General features: G+C 45.2%; 2 protein-coding genes and 1 long non-coding RNA gene across 4 annotated transcripts in view; 1 reads left to right on the top strand and 2 right to left on the bottom strand.

Moving 5' to 3' along the window:
• Nucleotides 1-2,195: 2,195 nt before the first annotated feature.
• olig1 (oligodendrocyte transcription factor 1) lies at nt 2,196-3,714 on the bottom strand. Its single transcript, XM_077001167.1, is given in 5 exon segments — nt 2,196-2,608; nt 2,610-2,807; nt 2,809-2,901; nt 2,903-3,052; nt 3,054-3,714. Coding segments are annotated over 5 exon segments (738 nt in total). The 5' UTR covers nt 3,165-3,714; the 3' UTR covers nt 2,196-2,422.
• An 8,668-nt stretch (nt 3,715-12,382) lies between these two features.
• On the bottom strand, nt 12,383-16,109 carry olig2 (oligodendrocyte lineage transcription factor 2). Of its 2 annotated transcripts, none has more exons than XM_077001649.1 (3): nt 16,091-16,109; nt 14,221-14,343; nt 12,383-14,014 (listed from the first exon to the last, which is right to left on the bottom strand). In XM_077001649.1, the coding sequence occupies exon 3, from the start codon at nt 13,970-13,972 to the stop codon at nt 13,160-13,162; it is 813 nt and encodes a 270-aa protein (XP_076857764.1). In that variant the 5' UTR covers nt 13,973-14,014; nt 14,221-14,343; nt 16,091-16,109; the 3' UTR covers nt 12,383-13,159. The 2 variants fall into 2 exon arrangements, with proteins under 2 accessions (XP_076857764.1, XP_076857763.1); XM_077001648.1 differs by lacking the exon at nt 16,091-16,109 and adding an exon at nt 14,894-15,009 and having other exon boundaries at nt 14,221-14,459.
• LOC143511913 (uncharacterized) overlaps nt 13,457-20,000 on the top strand; it is a 25,221-nt gene continuing 18,677 nt past the window's right edge. The window contains exon 1 of the long non-coding RNA XR_013130301.1: nt 13,457-14,027. This is a non-coding gene — a long non-coding RNA (uncharacterized LOC143511913). The remainder of the gene's footprint in view (nt 14,028-20,000) is intronic.

The following is a 20,000-nucleotide window of genomic DNA, read 5'->3' as shown; positions in this document are numbered from 1 at the left end:
GGAGTGGAGATCCTCTCACCATCACCCTTTCACCCACGGCCAAGGATGGATGGCCCTCCATCTCTCTTCAGGCCGCTCTCGCATGCTTACACACGAGCGTGCGCGGTGCACACACACACACACACACACACACACACACACACACACACACACACACACACACACACACACACAACACTTACACACAGAGTTCAGAATAGTTTAAATGCAGTTTGGATCATTTTTGAGGTTTGCGTAGCACACACACGCATGCATTTACGCAGCGAGCGGGTCATATATAAGCGTTGCGGTGTGACGGGGGCTTGTTGCGCATCACAATGGCCCAACCCTCTCCTGCTCTCTCCTGCTCTGTCTTTGTTTTGGCTGGACTGCACACCACTGATGACTTAAAGCATGAGCACAAAGAGGGGTGCAGACCTTTACACCCTCCAGACAATACTGCACTGTGGCACTAGAGAGAGAGAGAGAGAGAGAGAGAGAGAGAGAGAGAGAGAGAGAGAGAGGAGAGAGAGAGAGAGAGGGAGAGAGAGAGAGAGAGAGAGAGAGAGAGAGAGAAGACAGGGAGAGAGGAGAGAGCTGGAGAGAGAGAGAGAGAGAGGCAGAGAGACACAGAGAGAGAGACAGGGAGAGATGGAGAGAGATTCTCTGCTGAAGTGAATAAGAGAGTAAAAATAAGTGTGCAATCCACTTGAGTTGGAGTCATAAGACAGCTATATGTTAAATATAAAGAACAGCATTTCAGTGTGCATGTGCATGTGCATGTGTGTGTGTGTGTTCTTGCAGAAGTGGGATCTCAAGACGCCACGCCTTTGATCTTCCACACTCCTCAATACCCCTGGGCCCTTTTCTTTCCCTGTAAGAAAATCAAGGTCTATTAGACTTAATCTTGCTTAATGGCATCTACCTCTCCCTTTGTCTAACCCAATGGGTAACAGACTCCCTCCTTTCAGCTGTCTGCCCTCTTTCACTCGGCCGGCCGGGCTAATCCCCCTCTCTACCGCCGAGCCGATTGTCCCTACTATTTTATCGTTATTATTATGATTATGATGGGCATTATCATTCGCACGGTCCTCGCGGCCGGCCGCAGAGATCTGGCTCGGGTCTCTTTCCACCACTGCCTTCTTTTCTGTGTCCTTTGAAAAGGAGGGGGGGGGGGGGGGGGGTGCTTTAGCGCCAGGGATGCGGCATGTTGGAGTTCTGGAGACATGGGGGGGGGGGGGGGGGGGGGGGGGGGGTTCTGTCTGGCGTTGTTTCTGGGTGTGGCAAACTGAGCTCCTTTTGATGGCAACACATTTTCTGGGCGTTTTGAACGCATTGTGAGGGCGACGTAATGAATATGCGGCGCACCGGACCAACTAAACGGTCCTTTACCTCTACGAGTGAGGGAGCGAGGGAGAGAGGAAGGGAGGGAGGGAGAGAAGAAGGGAGGGAGGGAGGGAGAGGTGGAGCAGAGGAAGAGAAGGCGAGTGCAGTAATTACGGGGACGGGTTTTGATGTCAGGGGTTTATTTGGCGGGGCCTGAATGGGAGTTTGAGGTGGAGTAAATACACAGTACTGGTGGCAGAGAGCAGAGCGCTGCACCTCCTCACCGCATGGAGAGGCTCCGTGTAATTATTTCAATCTGCTGGGTGGCACATTCACTTAGAGGAGTTTGGGAGCAAGTGCACACACACACACACACACACACACACGCACACACACACACACGCGCACACACACATGCGCACACACACACACACACACACACACACACACACACACACACACACACACACACACACACACACACACACACAGGCACACTAAAATGGGCTCAAGATGACAAAGAAAAGCGAAGAAAGTGGAAGTGGCAAAAGCCTGCACGAAGGTGTATATTCACTTTTCTCAAACTCCTCACACTCACACTCACCATGCACACACACACACACATACACATACACACACAGACACACACACACACACACACACACACACACACACACACACACCCACACACACAGATACACACACACACACACACATACACACACACACACACACACACACAGATACACACACACACACACACACACACACACACTCACACACACACACACACAGACATATCCATTATTTCATCATAAATTGCTTTTATTCTGCTGATATTGATGACAGTAGTAAAAATTATATTTTGCTAATTTTTTCAAATAGCACCTTGAGTTTATTTCACCAAATTAGACAAAGGTTATTGAAATATCATTCCGTATACTTTGCTGTTTTGGTATTACATATACATATAACATATAATAATGATTCAATATAAAATTGTGTCATAGGACCTAGAATCATATAACAAGTAAGGAAACAAAAACACAAAAGGAAGAAATCAAAACCCGGTTTTTTATGAGCTGAAATCCTTAATGTCCACTTTAATGTTCTGGACTCATTTTTGGAAGCGTGATGTAGGTTGGACATGCAGTACTCTGGGCACTCTACATGCCCCGCACGGGCAAAGCGGAAGTCCCTGCAGACCCCTCCGAGCCCCCACGTTGTGGTCTCCTCCAGGGCTTGGGGGACCAGTCAGCGGGAGTGGAGAGCACTTGGCCGGACCAAGCTGCTGCTCGGGAGGGGGTGAGCAGAAGTTGCCCTGGCCCTGCAAGAAAGGGCCAGCCTCCAGTCAGAAGCAGGCGTGGCCCAGTCCCTCCAACGCCCACTCCGATGCTGACCTCGCCTAGCAACCGCCTCATTTCCTGGAGGGAGGAGCCGAGCAGTAGGATGTAGTTGCGGGCCAGCACCAGCGTGGAGATCTTGGAGAGGCGTCGGCCGTTTCGGTGAAGCTCCAGGGGGCAGATAAGGGTGCTGCATCCCGCCTCCTCCACCTGAGGATGAGGAGGGCGAGGAGGAGAAGGGCACCATCACCTCCCCGCAGCGCGTCCATGGCTAAGTTAAGGTCTTGCATCCTCTTGCGTTCCCGGCTGTTAATTTTGCGTCTCAACTCCTGCTGCTCCTCCAGGCTGAGCTCCCGGGGGAGTTTTGCGTGTCTGTATGGCCCCTGAAGGCCTCCGGCACTGGAGGCCCGGTCCTCCTAATCCCGTAGCCCCAGTAAGCCTCACTGTTCTGGGCATGAACTGCTGCAAGGCTCCTTCTCCCTGCTCCCTGCACCCAAGAGTAGAGCCAGGCTTCATGCTGCACCGGTACCCACTCAAATCCCCACGTCTACAACACCACGGATCTGCTCACAGACGTGCCATCCACAGCTGGACCACAGAGAGATGTTCAGTCCCTTCTGATGGCCAACGCAGTTTCCACCTTGAACCGTTACAAATTCTTAAAGAATCAAGTACAATGTAAAAGTTGGTCTTCTGTATCCAGCGCTGATAGGTTTGTCTTCTAGTATTTCCTTCACACAGATCTACACCATCACACAGTCTCTCTTTCTCTGAGCAGACCACGCTCACGGACCATAGAGAGCAAATGAGGAAGAGACCACGGGTGATCTGATGTTGCAATTAAGTCTCTCTCTCTCTCTCTCTCTCTCTCTCTCTCTCTATCTCCCTCCTACATGCAAGCACATACAAAGTGGTCCCGTTCTTTTTTGACATTCTGTCTAGGAACCTGCCCCTGGGAGGAAGTTACAGAGAAAGAGACAAACAGATGCCATGCAAAAGATGTGAAGCTCAGGGTTTGTTTTGTGAAAGGATGTGAAGTGTGGGGAAATTACAGCAACTGGTGTTCCCTGACTCGTGATTAGTATCAAGGCATCCACACACACACACACACACACACACACACACACACACACACACACACACCACACACACACACGCTCTTATACACAAGCAGAGACAGGAAAGAGAAAGTGCATTAAAAGAGCAATCACCATGCCAGACACCTGCAGGGCAACAGAACACAACCTGCCAGTATTATGTGTGTATGTATGTGTGTTTGTCTGCACGTGTGTCTGTTTCTACGAGCCTGTGATGGATTAGGGCTGGGATGTTTGTCAGCGGTGGTGTGTGTTCAGTGGTCTTGTGTGTGTGTGTGTGCGCATGTGTGTGGTGTGTGGGGCATCATGAAAAGAAATAGAAACAGAAAGAAGGAGAGAGGCAGAGGCCAGAAAGGGACACCTGCACTGTGACAGAGACACAGAGACGAGATGAAAAAGAGGCAAAGAAAGAACCTGGTGTCCACCCGCCCCCACACTGCCCCCCCCCCCAACCCCCCCAGTCTCCCCATCCTTCCTTCCAGCTTGCAGGGGCTGAATGGGGCGGTGTGGTTTTGGGGGGGGATCACATCCGTACCCCTACCCCCAGCACCCGCTGCCTCCGTGGGCCTTTATGATAAGGCTGGAGTGGGGGCAGGGCCCGCTGGAGCCAGGCAGGGGGATGAGGGCTGTCTTTGTGGGGTCTTGGGTGCACTCCGGCTGGGCCAAGCTGGCCGGCCCTGAGCTGAATCTCTGGATCTGCACCTGGAGCTTCAATCAGCTCATTCACACCGTGCCTGTTTCCTGTGGAACCCATTAAACCTTACCACACGCCTGGGTGCACACGGCTTGGCTGGCCTGGGCATCTTCCCTTCTGTCTCTATCAGACAAGTGTGTATACAAATGTAGCCCCCTACCCCCCACACATCTCACACACACACTCTGACTGGTTTCAGACAGACAACCCCAAATAAAGGTCTAGTAACACACACACACACACACACACAACCCCAAATAAAGGTCTAGTAACACATACACACACACACACAAAACCCCAAATAAAGGTCTAGTAATACACACACACATACACACACACACACACACACACACACACACACAAAACCCCAAATAAAGGTCTAGTAACACACAAACACACACACACATACACACACACACACAATTGATATTCAAAACTGCTTTCACAATGTCCAGACTTTCATAGTCTAATCTTTCTATTATGTCTTTTATAGTTTGCCACATTTGCCACATAACTGAAGAGCACCTCATGAAGACCAATTTCACAAAGTCAGTAAAAGCATAGGCATGGCACATGTAAACTGGAGGTATTAATGTAAATATTACTCTCAATGTAGCATCTACTCTGGATTACTAGTTACTAGCACAACCAGAAATGTAGCCTGGCTTGCCTAGAATCACCTCTGAGTATCGTTCAAAGGTAACTGTTGATAAATCTAGTGTTTCAGTACCAGTACTGGCCTGCCATTCACAGCACGTCTCAGCGGGGCCATTAGAGTGGAGACAGGCTGAATTCATCTGCTCACTTTTAGTTATACTACGTACTTTTAAAATACTGGCCTTGGAGCCCGGCTAACAATCCTGTACATATGGCCTCCTTAGTTTAATTACCCAGTTCAAACAAACAAACAAACAAGTTCTGTTATTGGTGCAAGTTTGACAGCCCGCGCTACGATCTCTCGTCGCACCACCTGAAAGGTCAAAGCAGAGAACACACTTTGGTGGGAAGGCGGAGGAACAGGGACCAGCTGGTTCCGTATTCGTCCGACCGGCCGCTGTCGCTACCCGGCGTCTGCTGAACGCCGCCCGCGTGCACTCCACCGCCGGCTGGCCGGGCTCTGTCCAGCTTGCGGCCGGACGGCGTGCCGCACCGAGCTGTCTCGCGCACCAGAAAACCTGCATAAAGCCGCCTTCTAATGAGAAATTAACAGATGTCAACAACTATATTCTCCCGCTCGCAACCCTGAGGGGAGACAGGTGCAGGGGGCTTGCAGCACGAGGCCTCAAAGTCAGGCATGGCCACCGAAAAAAGGAGCTTTCAATCGAGGGGTGCAGATCGGGGGGGAAAGAGTGTGTGCAAGCGTGTGTGTGTGGGTGGGTGGATGTGTGTGAGAGGGTGGGGGTGTTATCTGGGGAGTTAGGGTGTCAGCCCTTCCAGTTAGCCATGAGGCTGTGGGCGCAGGGCCACAGCTATGAGAAGATTACAAGCTGTTAATAGGGCGGAACCAATGCACTGAAGGCTGGGCATTATGGCTCCCAGCATGCTCTGGGAAAGGTCGGCCTGTGCGGTGATTGAGGCCGTTTAGACGGAGCATCGCTTCGCAGGTCTTTTGTCCGCACGGCCAAAGCAGCGTCCGCACGACAGACCCCGCGTCAAAACCCTGCTGCCACACACTCGCCATTGGTCGTGGCTGTTTGGAGTTGAAACCGATTCTCTGAATGTGCACACACACACACACACACACACACACACACACACTGGCAGGCCTGCGGACACACTGATTATAACTGTCGCTAACTACTCTGTGACAGCTGCTGTATGTGTCATGTTTCGCTAATGAGAGCTCTCACTCAGGCCCGCTCACACAGCACCGACGGGGCCGCATCATCAGAAGTGGACGATGGTCGTAGGTGACGCCCAGCCTCTGTTGCTTTGTTTTCAGACATACAGGTACAAACTCCCCGGCTTCATCCCCCCCCCCGATCATTAGTTCTCGTCTCGTAGACGTATTTTGGGAAAATTATCCCACATGTTTCTGTGTAACGGGGACTTATTTTCGAAGTTTTGTGAAGAGTCCATACAGAAAGAGATTTCCTGCAGTACAACAACTGTTCATCGTCTCTCTGACAGTGATGAATCCTCAGCCTGTCACAAGACGACTGCAAAGCCACTACACAAGGCCTGTCTCTAATAAAGTCCCTTTTGTGTGTGTGTGTGTATGTGTGTGTGTGTGTGTTTTGCAGTCTCTCAGTTTGTTAAAGGGGCAAGAGGAAGGTTAGGGGGTGTAATAGGAGAGTGAAGGCTTCTGGGATATGATGGATGAGGAGGCCTGGTGTAGCACTAGTGGAACAAGCAACAAGAGGCTGATGGGAGTGAAGCAGACGCCCACACTGCAAACTACGCCAAAGGAACCCGGCGCTGAATAAGATGGACCAGCCTGAAAAGAGCATCAGAAACATGCGGCGTCCACAGTCAAGATCACGGTGAAAGAGGAAGTGGGAGGGGCTTGATGCCATATGGCATTGACTTTTGCTCCTGAGTATTTAGCAAGAACTTTTATTAGGCATATCAGTAAAATTATCCTTTGCATTTTCTCAACGGGAGGGTCTGTTAGTAGAAAGAGCTGGTCAGAGCTTTGTTAGAAGCACGTTGGTTAGACAGGTGAGTTTTAGGTTCTCAGACACTAACTGAGCGGAGATGAAAATGAGTGAAGATGGATTATACAGAATGATATAGTGATTAATAAATCTCTCCTCTGGCATTCAATAATCACAAGACTAAATTCACACAGACTTCCACTGAACTCACACAGATCAACAGTGAGCCTCTCTCAGAATATCTGTTTCTGCACGTGTGTGAACAAGAAGGAAGTGAAACAGTGACGGCAGTGAGGAAAGACCAGAAAGGGAGTTTTAAAGTGTTAAAGTTAATGTTAATGCAATTTAAGGTTGTACAGGTTGGAGTGAGCATCCCACAGGATTAGACAGAGACATATGCTTGAAAAAGATCAGGTTACAAAGTAAACAAAACTCATTCTGTCTCTTTCCTATACACACACACAGAGAGAGAGAGAGAGAGAGAGAGAGATGAGAGAGAGAGAGAGAGAGAGAGAATGTAGCTTTTCTGGGGGAGGGATGATCATCCATCAGATCATTTCCACTCTGACTGGTTTCAGAGAGACAACCCCAAAATAAAGGTCCAGTAACACACATACACACACACACACACACACACACACACACACATTGGTCAGCTCCCATGGTGCTCTTTGATGTTATGTCGTGTCCACGCTGTGTTCTCTTTTCACACAGTGTCCACACACGGGCGGTCATGAATATCCAAGAATTCACTCTTACAGGATTATCCCCTCTTTCTTTAACTGCTCAAACACTTTCAATGGCCAGCTCTCCCTCTATCTGTTATACACTCCTTTCTTTCTCCCTCTCTCTCTCTCTCTTTCTCTTCTCCATCTGTCTTTGTGTCTTACAATAAACACATTAATCCAACCTATATGGGAGTTCATCAGCTTTGGATCACAGACTTTCGGATGCACAAACTATCTCTATACCCCGCCTTCCCACACACACACACACACACACACACACACACTATATATATATATATATATATATATATATATATATATATATATATATATATATATATATATATATATATACAGATACACACTCCACAAACATAAACACACCCCACACACATACACCCCCCCCCCTTTGTACATACAAAACATTCACACGTCATGTGATGTTATATAATTTAATGTTATTCATTTACTCACAGCACACAAACATTCACACATTTTAGTAGTGTTCAGACGCTTCAGTCAGTGCCATGTGCTACTTAAGGAAGAACAGATGAAGGGGAGAGAGGATCGGTCTTCCCAAGGGACAGGAGCTCTCATATGGCTACTGTAACGACCCCCACCAGGACTCTCACACCCTCTCGGACTGTGATGGTTTCTTGGCATGACCATAGCTTGACTGAACAGCACCAACAGTGAGGATGATGAATAAATCAAGCACATCTCAGGATTGTAACTCGCAGTTAGAAGCTGCACAACTGCACACTGAATGGTTAATCCTCTCTCTCTCTCTTTTTCATGGTTTCAAACACTTTCTGTTGTCTTACAATGCTACAGACACACTGCTCTTTATTTGTTTGTCTTTAGCTTTTTCTCTTTCTTTCATTCTGGTGTTTTTATGCCACCTTTGATGCACAGCTCCAATCCTCTCGCTGTAATCCTTTGTGGCAACACAAGGCAGTGTCTGAAAGGGCCTGCATCTGGACTGAACTGGGGGATTTAAAAATGGGGGTAAGATGTAAGTGTAACAGAAAGAGAGAGAGAGAGAGAGAGAGAGAGAGAGAGAGAGAGAGAGAGAGAGAGAGAGAGAGAGAGAGAGAGAGAGAGCAAAAAAAATTGAAGGAATGAAGGACAGAGTATCATATCATGAATATTCAAGCCATAAACCCAGTCTGTGAGTTTATGAAAAGTTGTATTCTTCCCTTTGGTAGTGATTGACTTTCTCCAGTGTTTAAGTCTGAAGTCCTCAATTTGCTTGTGTTGTTTACTATGTTCAATGTTTACTATGACATGAAGAGCTACTTAACAGTTTTATGAAAAATAGGCAGCTGTTTTAAGAACAAACCATGTGATTAGACATAATCTTACATGTCTATTTTGGTCTTCTCTGGTCTTTAGCACTGTTTAAAAAAATAATGAGACACGTTAAAGGAGGAAGCTCTGTGAAATTCGAGGAAACCAGTAAACCTCCACAACTCCGAATAAGTCCTTTGTGGTATGAGAATTAAATCCCTTAATGCAGACCTAACTGCTCTGCCATGCTATGCTGTCATAACCATAGCAATTACTGTACTGTTCACACATAATCACCTTCACTCACATAATAATTAACGCGGGTCAAGCCCGTCAGGGCACAAATTCCTCAAAAAATCACCCTCCCATTTACATAATCAAATATTCTCAGTTTGTTCTCACTCATTTAATCCGAAAAATGCTGTTTCATTACTGTTAATTGCGTACTTTTGACGCAAGGCGCCTTACCCACCGTTTGTCCGTGCGTTTAGCCGGTTAATTAGCAGTGCGGCCTATTAGTGGGTTTGGAATAGCAGGCTAGGAGTCGCGAGCGAGCGCGAGACCCTTATTAAGGTGGGGCTGCGTTCAGCGGCTCGGCGGGGGAGGTGCGCGCTGATTAATTTGGAAACGTGATAGCGTGTAATTCTCATTACCTTTCGGGGTAATTGCATTTTACGCGGAGCAAATGGGCTAGGCGGTGAAGATTGCTAACAAGCAGATGTTGGGAAAGGGAGACAAGACATTTAGCAGCCTGTTTGCTTTCATTTAACTCGATTTTGAGTCAAACTCGTAAACCCTCACCGCGTCGACGTTACCGAAGTTCACAATTTTAGTTACTTTTGAATGACTTGGCTCACTTTTTATTGGTTTTCGGTTAGCAGTGTGTTTGTAAAAGAAGTTTTGAAGGTGTCCAGGGGCTTTGGAGCTATCAGGAGGTTTTGCGAATAAAGACAAAAACCCGATATAAACTTAGTCTATTGGCCTGTGTTAGGATTCTGTGGTTTATTACTTCACCACTGGGTGATAACCTATTTCTGCTGTAGCTACTTTCTAAGCCCGACTGTGAAGACAAACAGACAAAATAAAAACATAAATTGTTTGTCGTGTCACTTACACCGATAACCGTCTAATTTCAAAGACTCCATAGCCTACTAATATCATATTTTGCAAATGTATAAATAATCGTTTGATAATCTCCGTTGCCCACCTCAATAAAAAGCCTGCTTCTCGCACACGGTGTCTTTCCTCAAACTTGGCGTCCTCTTGATTTTGTAGGACTTTTCGTGGGTCGAATTCCTCTAAAGTAGGCTAATATATTCAGTTCTATAACACAGAGAGAAAAAAGATAAATATGAATATTCAAACACCAGGTTTGCTCCATATCGTTCCAACTCCAAAGGCCCTTGAAAAACCTTGCAACAGACCGAAAAATCTGGCATCCAGCTGCTGTCATTTAGTTATGTATTCTACTGTTGCCTACCCGTTTATACGGCACACTGGCCAGCGCGTCTCTGCCTAGTTTACATACCAAGAATTCAAAAAGCCTGTTTTCTGCCATTGAACTAAATGACCTCTTTAGAGCTTTAAATCAACACTATTGTTTCTATTTCACTTTTATATTTTCCTGGTTACATTAATCGGATTTAAATTCTTTATTATATGTAACAAACACAAATCACAAAGCTCAAGTGGACACGTGTCTAAATAATTCAACTCCAGATTAATTTAGACAGAAAACGATTATTCGGAGCACACTTACAAACACAGAAATTAAGTTTCATTTAGGCCATAAATAAGTTTAATAACTCATAAATAAGTTTTATACGCCTAGTAAAAATTAATTCGTGATCACATTTTTTACAGTTTCTTTGCTAACGTATTTAGTTCATCATAAGATATAGCTTCTTATGATTCTTATAACAGCAAGTCGTGAGTCAAACAAGTCGTTATTATGATCATTGACCAAGATTATTATTATTATTATTATTATTATTATTATTATTATTATTATTATTATTATTATTATTAGTAGTAGTAGTAGTAGTTGTTGTAGTACTATTAGTAGTACTATTAGTAGTAGTAGTAGTAGTAGTAGTAGTAGTACTATTAGTAGTAGTAGTTGTTGTAGTACTATTAGTAGTACTATTAGTAGTAGTAGTTGTAGTAGTACTATTAGTAGTACTATTAGTAGTAGTAGTTGTTGTAGTACTATTAGTAGTACTATTAGTAGTAGTAGTTGTAGTAGTACTATTAGTAGTACTATTAGTAGTAGTAGTTGTAGTAGTACTATTAGTAGTACTATTAGTAGTAGTAGTTGTTGTAGTACTATTAGTAGTACTATTAGTAGTAGTAGTTGTAGTAGTACTATTAGTAGTACTATTAGTAGTAGTAGTTGTAGTAGTACTATTAGTGGTACTATTAGTAGTAGTAGTTGTTGTAGTACTATTAGTAGTACTATTAGTAGTAGTAGTTGTAGTAGTACTATTAGTAGTACTATTAGTAGTAGTAGTTGTAGTAGTAATTGTATTGTTGTTGTTGATCCTGCTCCACCTCCTTCACCTCCTCCTCTTTCCTCTTCCTCTTTTCCTAAATGTGCGTTATCATTATGCACACGTACCAAATAGGTATTTAAATATAATTATAGTATTAATATCATCATATAAAACTACCAATAAAAGCTACCTTGATTTGGGTGCCAAGCATCTACAGGACTTTAAAACACTAAAAGCTCACGTTATGTTTGAACTGCGTGATTTTGCTGAATTCTTTTACCTAGTTAAAATGTTGCTATTGTTGTCAAATCCTCCAGTTGTCTTTTAGGTTGCACAACAATAATTAAACGAATGAACTTATGACTGTTTAATTATTTTCTATTTACTATGATTAATATAAATAATCTGTAAATAACAACAATTAGCTACAAGCTGGAATGCAATTCAAGGAACGGAATTTAAATTTAATTTGTTGAATGTGACAAATTAGGTTTTTGACAAATGACAATTTTATTGGAGTTACTTAGATTACAGAAACCGGTGGCAATAATGTCTAGAAAATATTATTTGAATTGAGAAACGTCAAATATACATATATGTTTTACTATAGTAATTATACAGGCACCGATGTTTATCTGTCTGTAGCCTTATGTAGAGTTCCTGCTCAAGACGTTGATGTGCCCGAGTTTCCATGTTTTTTTAGCCTATACCTAAAATACACATGACAGCTTTAGTGGATCATTCTATACAGTTTAACGACAGTTGATGTAAAGGGAAAGGACGTAGTAGATTTGACGTTACTTGCACGAAAAATGAAAGGAGACAAATAGTACGACTCGTTTTAAACTTTTTTATTTTTACTACATTTACAATTCCAACACAGTTTTCATTCATGTGAAAATACCGTCGAAAATAAGTAAATAAATATCGTTTCGCACTTTTATAAAAAATAAAAGATGATCATTCATTGCGTCGGTCAGTGACATGGCAAAAGAAAAAGAAAAAAAGGAGAGGGAGAGAGAGAGGGAGAGAGAGAGAGAGAGAGAGAGAGAGAGGGAGAGAGAGAGAGAGAGAAAGGCGAACAGGTGCAATACGATTCCAGTTACTGACAGCGCTTGGCAAACAAACTGCGGGCTCACCTCAACTTTGTCTTAATTCTAGACCTAATATAAAATCTCTCATACTGTACAAACACTACATATTCACATAGTTACAATCTTACCAATTGTTTTGGGTTATTTTTGAAGGTTGCTCTTTCAATTAGAAAGAAATGGAATCGCTCCGTTCTCCAATTCTGTAGATTTACAGATAAAAAAAGCTGCAGGTGTCGCTGAACAGTTACTAGACGTCTATACGCCATGTTCATAAACATGATAACCTAATACAGAAAGGTACGGGTGGAATATCTACTTTAGCTAACTTATTAGAAAATCTATGTTAGTGTCACCGATCCGCTTGTCTCTTAATCAGTATTCCCAGTCCTCCCATAGACATTTTTTTTCGAAGACAAAGCAGATGACTACAATGAAGGCTTTAAGTCGGTATCAAACCATCAGTGCCCTTTTTATTGATCTTCTCTAAGTTGAACGTTTTCCCATCGTGAGAAGTTCGAGTCATTTTGAGTCGCTTGCCAGCCGTGGCATGCTGACAGAACTCATTCCCGGCACGTGCGGCGGCGGGACCTGGCACATGCTGCACGGACACGGCATCCCCGTGCCCCAGTGTTGGAAACCGGAACCGAGAGGCCCCGCACCGGCTGAAGGTGCTTTTAGAAGTCCGTGATGTGGTCTTACAGACGCCACGGCTGAAAGACCTGGCGCAGACAGCGAGGCGGCGGTGGAGACGGCCGGTGGGAGCAGCGGGTGGTGAACCGGGTGGGAGGCGTGGGAGACCGCGGGGTGGCCGGTCAACGGAGCTGTCGCGTGCGTAAGAGTGCCACAAGCGGACGGGTGGAAGCTGGCGTGGTGACCGCCGCTCCCTCCGCCGTAGATCTCACTGACAAGTCGTTTCATTTCCTCCAGTGAATTGCTTAACATGAGGATGTAATTGCGCGCGAGGAGCAACGTGGCTATTTTGGAGAGCTTGCGCACAGAGGGCCCGTGCGCGTACGGCATGACCTCTCTAAGGCCATCCATGGCGATGTTCAGATCGTGCATGCGCTTCCTCTCGCGACTGTTGATCTTGAGGCGAATGCTTTGAAGTTCGCTCTCTGACAAAAGTTTTCGGTCCTTCTTGGAGAACATCTTGAGCGCGAGCGCGTTCTCTTCGCTCGCCCGCAGATCGGCGACTAATTCGGGAGGAGAGTCGCTCTGTGTGGACGATACAGCTCCGGAGAAGCCCACCGATTTCTTCACCGCAGAAAGGAAAAGGTCGTCTCCTTCTGGAGAAGAGGGTCGACTGGAAACTCGGCTTGTGTCGGAGTCCATGTTTCTCGGTTCAACTCTAGAATCACTAGATCTGGCCAATGCCTGTAAAACGAAGGTAAAGACATGAAATCACATAAGCTTTTATACAGCGCATTGCAAATTAATTCGCAAACTAACTGCAAACTCAGAAACAGTCTAAAGTTTCCCTGAAGTTTATTGCAATAGAAATCAAATAGATTTAAGACTAATTTCCTATATACGATTATACCCGTTTGTATTAATACTCGATTTACCAACTTTTCACCTACCGAAATCGGGCGTTCTGACTGCAAGTGAAGCTCGTAGAATTCACTTGTTATTCCAGGTCAGTCGTGGCGGCGTGTTTGGCACGTCCGGGAGTGACGCGATGGTTTTATAGTGGACCCCGCCACCTGGGGCAAGTCAACAGGACAATGTCACGGCTTTTCCGACAGCTCGTCAAGAACCAATAGGCTCCCTGCGAACGGTGGAGAAGGGAGGAGGCTCGCGGGGGTGGGAGTCTTCAAATCTGATGTCATTACAAAGAAACGAGGCTTCATTAACTAAATTAGACACACTCCGCATATGGCAACCTTGTAGCGCACTGGTTGGTTTAGATTACGAGCCATCAGATCGACAGACTGTGGAATCAGTCATTAAAGTTAGTCGAGCGATACATAAGCCCCCCCCCCTTCATGGTATATAAAAGAGGACAAACACAAATTGATCCCTGGAAAACAACACCGAAAACAACTAAACAAAATCAAGAAAACAGCAAACAGAAACTCCAGGTTATTAAATTGGAGTTGCAACATAAGTCATTGGTTTTGATCGTTAGTAAAAGCAAAAACAATAATTAAACACAGTACAAAATTAAGAGAGATTAAATTAACTAAATTTCAATCTGTATAAATGCCAAATCAATCAATCAATCAAACAAATGAATAGTCTACATTTACTAACCGTATCATGCGTTCTTGTTTATGTCCGCTCAGGATATTGCCAACTAGGCTAACTTTAAGAGGGGATGGTTCATGACGTATAACGGGCAGTTTGTCGTCAAAAAAGTACAAATTTGTGAATTATAGCTTCATGAAGCTAATTAATTGTGCAATGCCCAAATATTACCTAATCCTTGCCACGCAAGCAGCGTGACTGCGATGACTGCGAGTTTGCATTCAGTCAGCCCTTATTGTTGTAACCCGACGACCCCTACGGGCGCACGACAGCTGATGGCGCGCGCGCCTGATTTCAGACGTTAAAATGCATTTAAAACATTAATAAATGAAGCGTGCAAAATTGTTTTTAACGGTTATGATCTGTTGAAATTCATTTAGGACAATACAAGAACCCAGCAGTTTTGCACTGTGTCCCCGAGAGAGAGAGAGAGAGAGAGAGAGAGAGAGAGAGAGAGAGACAGACAGACAGACAGACAGACAGACAGACAGACAGAGAGACAGAGACAGAGAGAGACAGAGAGACAGAGAGTTTTGTCAGTATTCTAAAAAGCATGACTTTGTTTATAGTGATATTGTATATAGTGAAATTATGTATATAGTGAAGAATATAGTGAAGAATATTCCTATTCTTATTCTATTCTTATTATTGCTATTATTGTTGTTATTATAACAACAAAATAATATTTAAAGAAAAATATGATTGTTGTTATATTCTCTACCTAGTTGAAGTAGTTTTGGTCGTATAGACGACCTAATTTGATAACATTTTAGCATCCAGTTGTTATCAGAGCACCGAGAAGCCGAGGGATGTAATTTGATTCCTAATAAAAAGGCGCGTGCAGGCCGTCGCCTTGTATTAGCCGTTAAACAGCCGCTCTTTCTTTTCCTTTTATCGATTCGATTGATTCGCGCGCTCGTGCTGCGGAGTGGGCCCACGGGGGGCGCGCTGCTGTGCAGCCGAGAGCAACTCCACGTGAGTTGTTTTCCATAGAGGTGAAGCAAAGTAATAATGCAAAGATAGAAAAAGAACAAGGAAAAGAACAAGGCAGGCTATAATAAAAAAGCGGGAATAAACCGCATGATAAATTGTTGTTTGAGGATTAGCGTCCTCTGCACCAGGTGTTTCTCGCACGTGCATTCAGCCGCGCTCCACAGGTAGCTAGACAGCTGACGCTCGCAGTTTTCAGGAACGAGTCCTTACCAAATCAAGGTCGTTATATTTTTTTCTTGTTTGGTTGTTTCCCCTCACGAACAGTCCCGTCTGTTTGCTTGTTTACCCGCGCTAAATAAGATTATGCTAATGAGACGGTTTAAACCGGTGAGAAGTTGCGTTCTAATCACCGGAGTTCGCATTCGTTCATTATGAATTCCAGTAATCTTACTTGTTAAGTGTGCCCAAATGGTAATATATGCCGCGACTGTCTGGATTAGGATCGCAGGGAGTTGGAGAAACAAAAAGAGGCTATTGTCAGACTGCAGTTCAGCGCTCGCGCATATGATTATCTGAAATGTCACGCGTGAAGAATGCGTTGTGCGTCACACTCGGTGGAGCTCCACACGCTCGCGAGCGCTGACTGACAACTGCCCTGGGAGCAATTAAAGAGGACGGGAGAAACTTTGAGGATATCACCCCTGAGCTAATGAAGGACATAGGCCGTAAAATGTAACTTTTGAAATCGTCGTTCTTCAACATTGTCACACTCTATGAAAATTATTTATATATGTAAGCTCCAGGGGTTTGATCTAATTATCCAATAAATGTAACTTCAGAATGGTGGAACCACGCCAGCTTGTGTCATCCAAACTTCACAGTTCAGGTGCAGAAAAATGGAGGCTGTAAATATAGAAGGCATTAGCACGTACACACCTGCTTCTCTGCTAATCACATGTCATTTGTGTCACCAGAGTTCGTCCATTAAGAGAGGCGGGGGAGTGGGAGCTTTTGCCACCTGTAGTTGGATGTGTGTGGTTGCTGGTGGCTCGTAGGGCTGCCAGTGAGGAGTGGGCTAATTCTGACAGTTGGCTCAGTCAGCCTCTCTCCTGTTCCCATTATGTTCATGAAATAATGACTTGCCCATTTTGTTTTTGAGAGTAAATATTCAAATTAAATTTGAATTATGAAGCACTAGCGTAGTTTTCTTGCTCACAAACTTACCTTTCTGTGTTTGTGTGTCTGTGTGTGTTTGTATATGCTTAGTGTTATCACACAGAAAGCAGTGAAGTAGCACTGAACTGTTCAGTCTCCTTTGCAGTTAGCGCCCAGAGTTCTCAGGCACACTTCCTGCCTACTTTAAGAGCTCTCTCACAATTTCTCTGTTTAGTCATTTTTGATCTTCTAAATGAACTACTTCACACTCTATATCAACTCTCTATTTTATCCTGTGTCCAAATGTCTGAGGCCTTCGACTATGATACGTCTCTCTCTCTCTCTCTCTCTCTCTCTCTCTCTCTCTCTCTCTCTCTCCTTCCCACTCTCAGTCCCTCTCTCTCCTCTCTCTCTCCCCATCTCTCTGATTCGTTCTTCCTCTCACTCCGTCTCACTTGTGCACCTTTCTTTTCTCTCTCCGTCTGGGTGGCAGTTGGGTCTGTGATGTGCTGAATACCAGCAGTGAGGAGGAGCATATGTGAGCCGCTCTTAATCCACTTTAATCTCCCTCCAAAATAAAGAAGAAAGGGACAGAAAAGGGAGCGTGGAGTGAGAGAACTTTCTCTCTCTGCCTGCACAACACAACAGCCCTTCTTAAACCAGCTGAAGTGCAGGCGGCACCCTTTGTGTTTCTCTCCTTTTCCCTTTCATGTCTTTGCTTCATGAACTCTGATTACTGTAGAATGTGAAATGAAGAAAGCCAAAATCACAGAGCTCATGTTTCATATTCGTGCTTCAAAAGTGTTTCAGCATAAACTCTTATATAACTCTCTCTCTCTCTCTCTCTCTCTCTCTCTCTCTCTCTCTCTCTCTCTCTCTCTCTCTCTCTCTCTCTCTCTCTCTCTCTCTCTCTCTCTGATGGGAGAGCATGTTAGGATCTGTGCAGAGCTTTTGTACTTACAACAGCCATTAGTAGGTAATTAAGTCTTAACGTAGCCGCCTCTCCCTTGGCTACTATTACACTCTGCTCAAATGGAGCGGCTTACAAGCTCCTTTACACGCCCGGACAAATTGAATGGGCCTCACTGGGTTCTGCCTATTATTCCTGCCACCCCATCTGGCTTCCAGCGGATAAAGGGGGGATTTGCGGGCCGTGGCAAGGGGTGTGCCGGCCGCTGGTCCCGGGCCACACTGGGGGAGAGGGGCTGTGTTGGAGGAGAGCCCCTTTTTGAAGGTGGCTGCTTCTTTTCAAGAGAAAGCTGTGGGATTTGCTCTCACCAAATGTTACAAATGTTTCCACAACCTGCTCCCCTGATCCTGGAGAGAGGAGGGGAGGGAGAGGAACGCCGGGGTTGTTCGGTGTGTGGGCGAGCGTGTGTGTATGTGTGTGTGTGTGGAGTTTGCCTGCATGTGCCTCACATACTTTCAACAACATGGTGTGGGGTGTACGTCAGTGAGACTGGGAGCACTTCACATTTATTTTTTATGTTCTGGAAACTTCTCAGTGGTCAGGATAGAGAGTAATAACTAACGGGTCAGTTTTCAGGAATCGTACCGTCCGATTTTACTTGCTATGTTCATACATGAAAAGCAAAGGAACAGATGAAGATTAGAAAAGGGAAAAGTGAAGAGAGAGAAGAGAGCAAAAATGGATGCTCTCATCCTCTAGTTGGTGGCATAGACCAAAAAGAACATTCCACCACTACCCCCCCAACACCCCCAACAGCCCAACACCCCCAACAGCCCAACCCCTTGTAATGTCTAACGAGAGGTTGGCAGGTTTATGCCTTCTGTCCTATATGCGCACACACACACAGACACACACACACTCACACACACACACACACACACACACACACATACACACAGTAGCAGAAGCAGGTTGTGGTTTTGTTTTTTGGAGGGGACCAGTGTGTGATGATCAGCTGCCCTCTGTGTCACCCTCTGTGAGTCAGGAGTTTGAATACAGTACTATAAACACCAGCACACTGAAGATCTACTGCTCCTCAATCTGAGGGCATCTGGTCCTGGAGCTCAGCTCTACTAGTGTAATTCAGACACTCACGGATACTTCCTGTCCTCATACATCAAATGACACTTAATAGAACAAACATATGCTCAAATACTGTACACAAATATGGTATATAAGAGCTGTGGTGATGCAAGAGGAAAAACAGTCAAATAAAAGTAAAATGTTAGAATGGAGATTATAAATTAGTTTTTGTAACTAAAATGAGCCCGCCAGACCCCATCAGAGTCTCCCCCTCTCCTCTCAGTGGAGTCTGCTCCACCTGTTACATTTACCCTCTGCCCTTATCACCCAGTATCCTATCCTCACACACACACACACACACACACACACACACACACACACACACACACACACACACACACACACACACGGACCTTTAACCAGACAGATGGCCTGCAGTCCCATCCAGTGTGTCATCCAGCAGTCAAGAGATGCTGCAATATTGGTGCTCGGACAAAAGAAAGATGTGAATGGGAGTGTGTGTGTGTGTGTGTGTGTGTGTGTGTGTGTGTCCTGCACAGTTTGTGTGTGTCTATGTACTGCACAGTCTGATTGTGTGTCGATGTCCTGCACCGTCTGGGTGTGTGTGTATGTCCAGCACAGTTTGTGTCTTTCTATGTACTGCAGTGTGTGTGTGTATGTCCTGAACAGTCTGGGTGTGTGTGTATGTCCTGCACAGTCTCGGTGTATGTATCTTGCACAGTCTGGGTGTGTGTGTATGTCCTGCACAGTCTTGGTGTGTGTCCTGCACAGTCTGGGTGTGTGTGTTCCCTGAACAGTCTTGGTGTGTGTCCTGCACAGTCTTGGTGTGTGTGTTCCCTAAACAGTCTTGGTGTGTGTCCTGCACAGTCTGGGTGTGTGTGTGTCCTGCACAGTCTTGGTGTGTGTCCTGCACAGTCTGGGTGTGTGTGTATGTCCTGAACAGTCTTGGTGTGTGTCCTGCACAGTCTTGGTGTGTGTGTTCCCTGAACAGTCTTGGTGTGTGTGTATGTC

Source organism: Brachyhypopomus gauderio, chromosome 4 (genome assembly GCF_052324685.1).
Source record: "Brachyhypopomus gauderio isolate BG-103 chromosome 4, BGAUD_0.2, whole genome shotgun sequence".
NCBI lineage: Eukaryota > Metazoa > Chordata > Actinopteri > Gymnotiformes > Hypopomidae > Brachyhypopomus > Brachyhypopomus gauderio.
The sequence above is the reverse complement of the archived record's forward strand: the minus strand, read 5'-3'. Positions and strand labels throughout refer to the sequence as shown.

Bases quoted from the DNA above. Each gene is read 5' to 3' on its own strand.
- olig2 (XM_077001649.1), bottom strand. From the start codon at position 13,972: ATGGACTCCGACACAAGCCGAGTTTCCAGTCGACCCTCTTCTCCAGAA.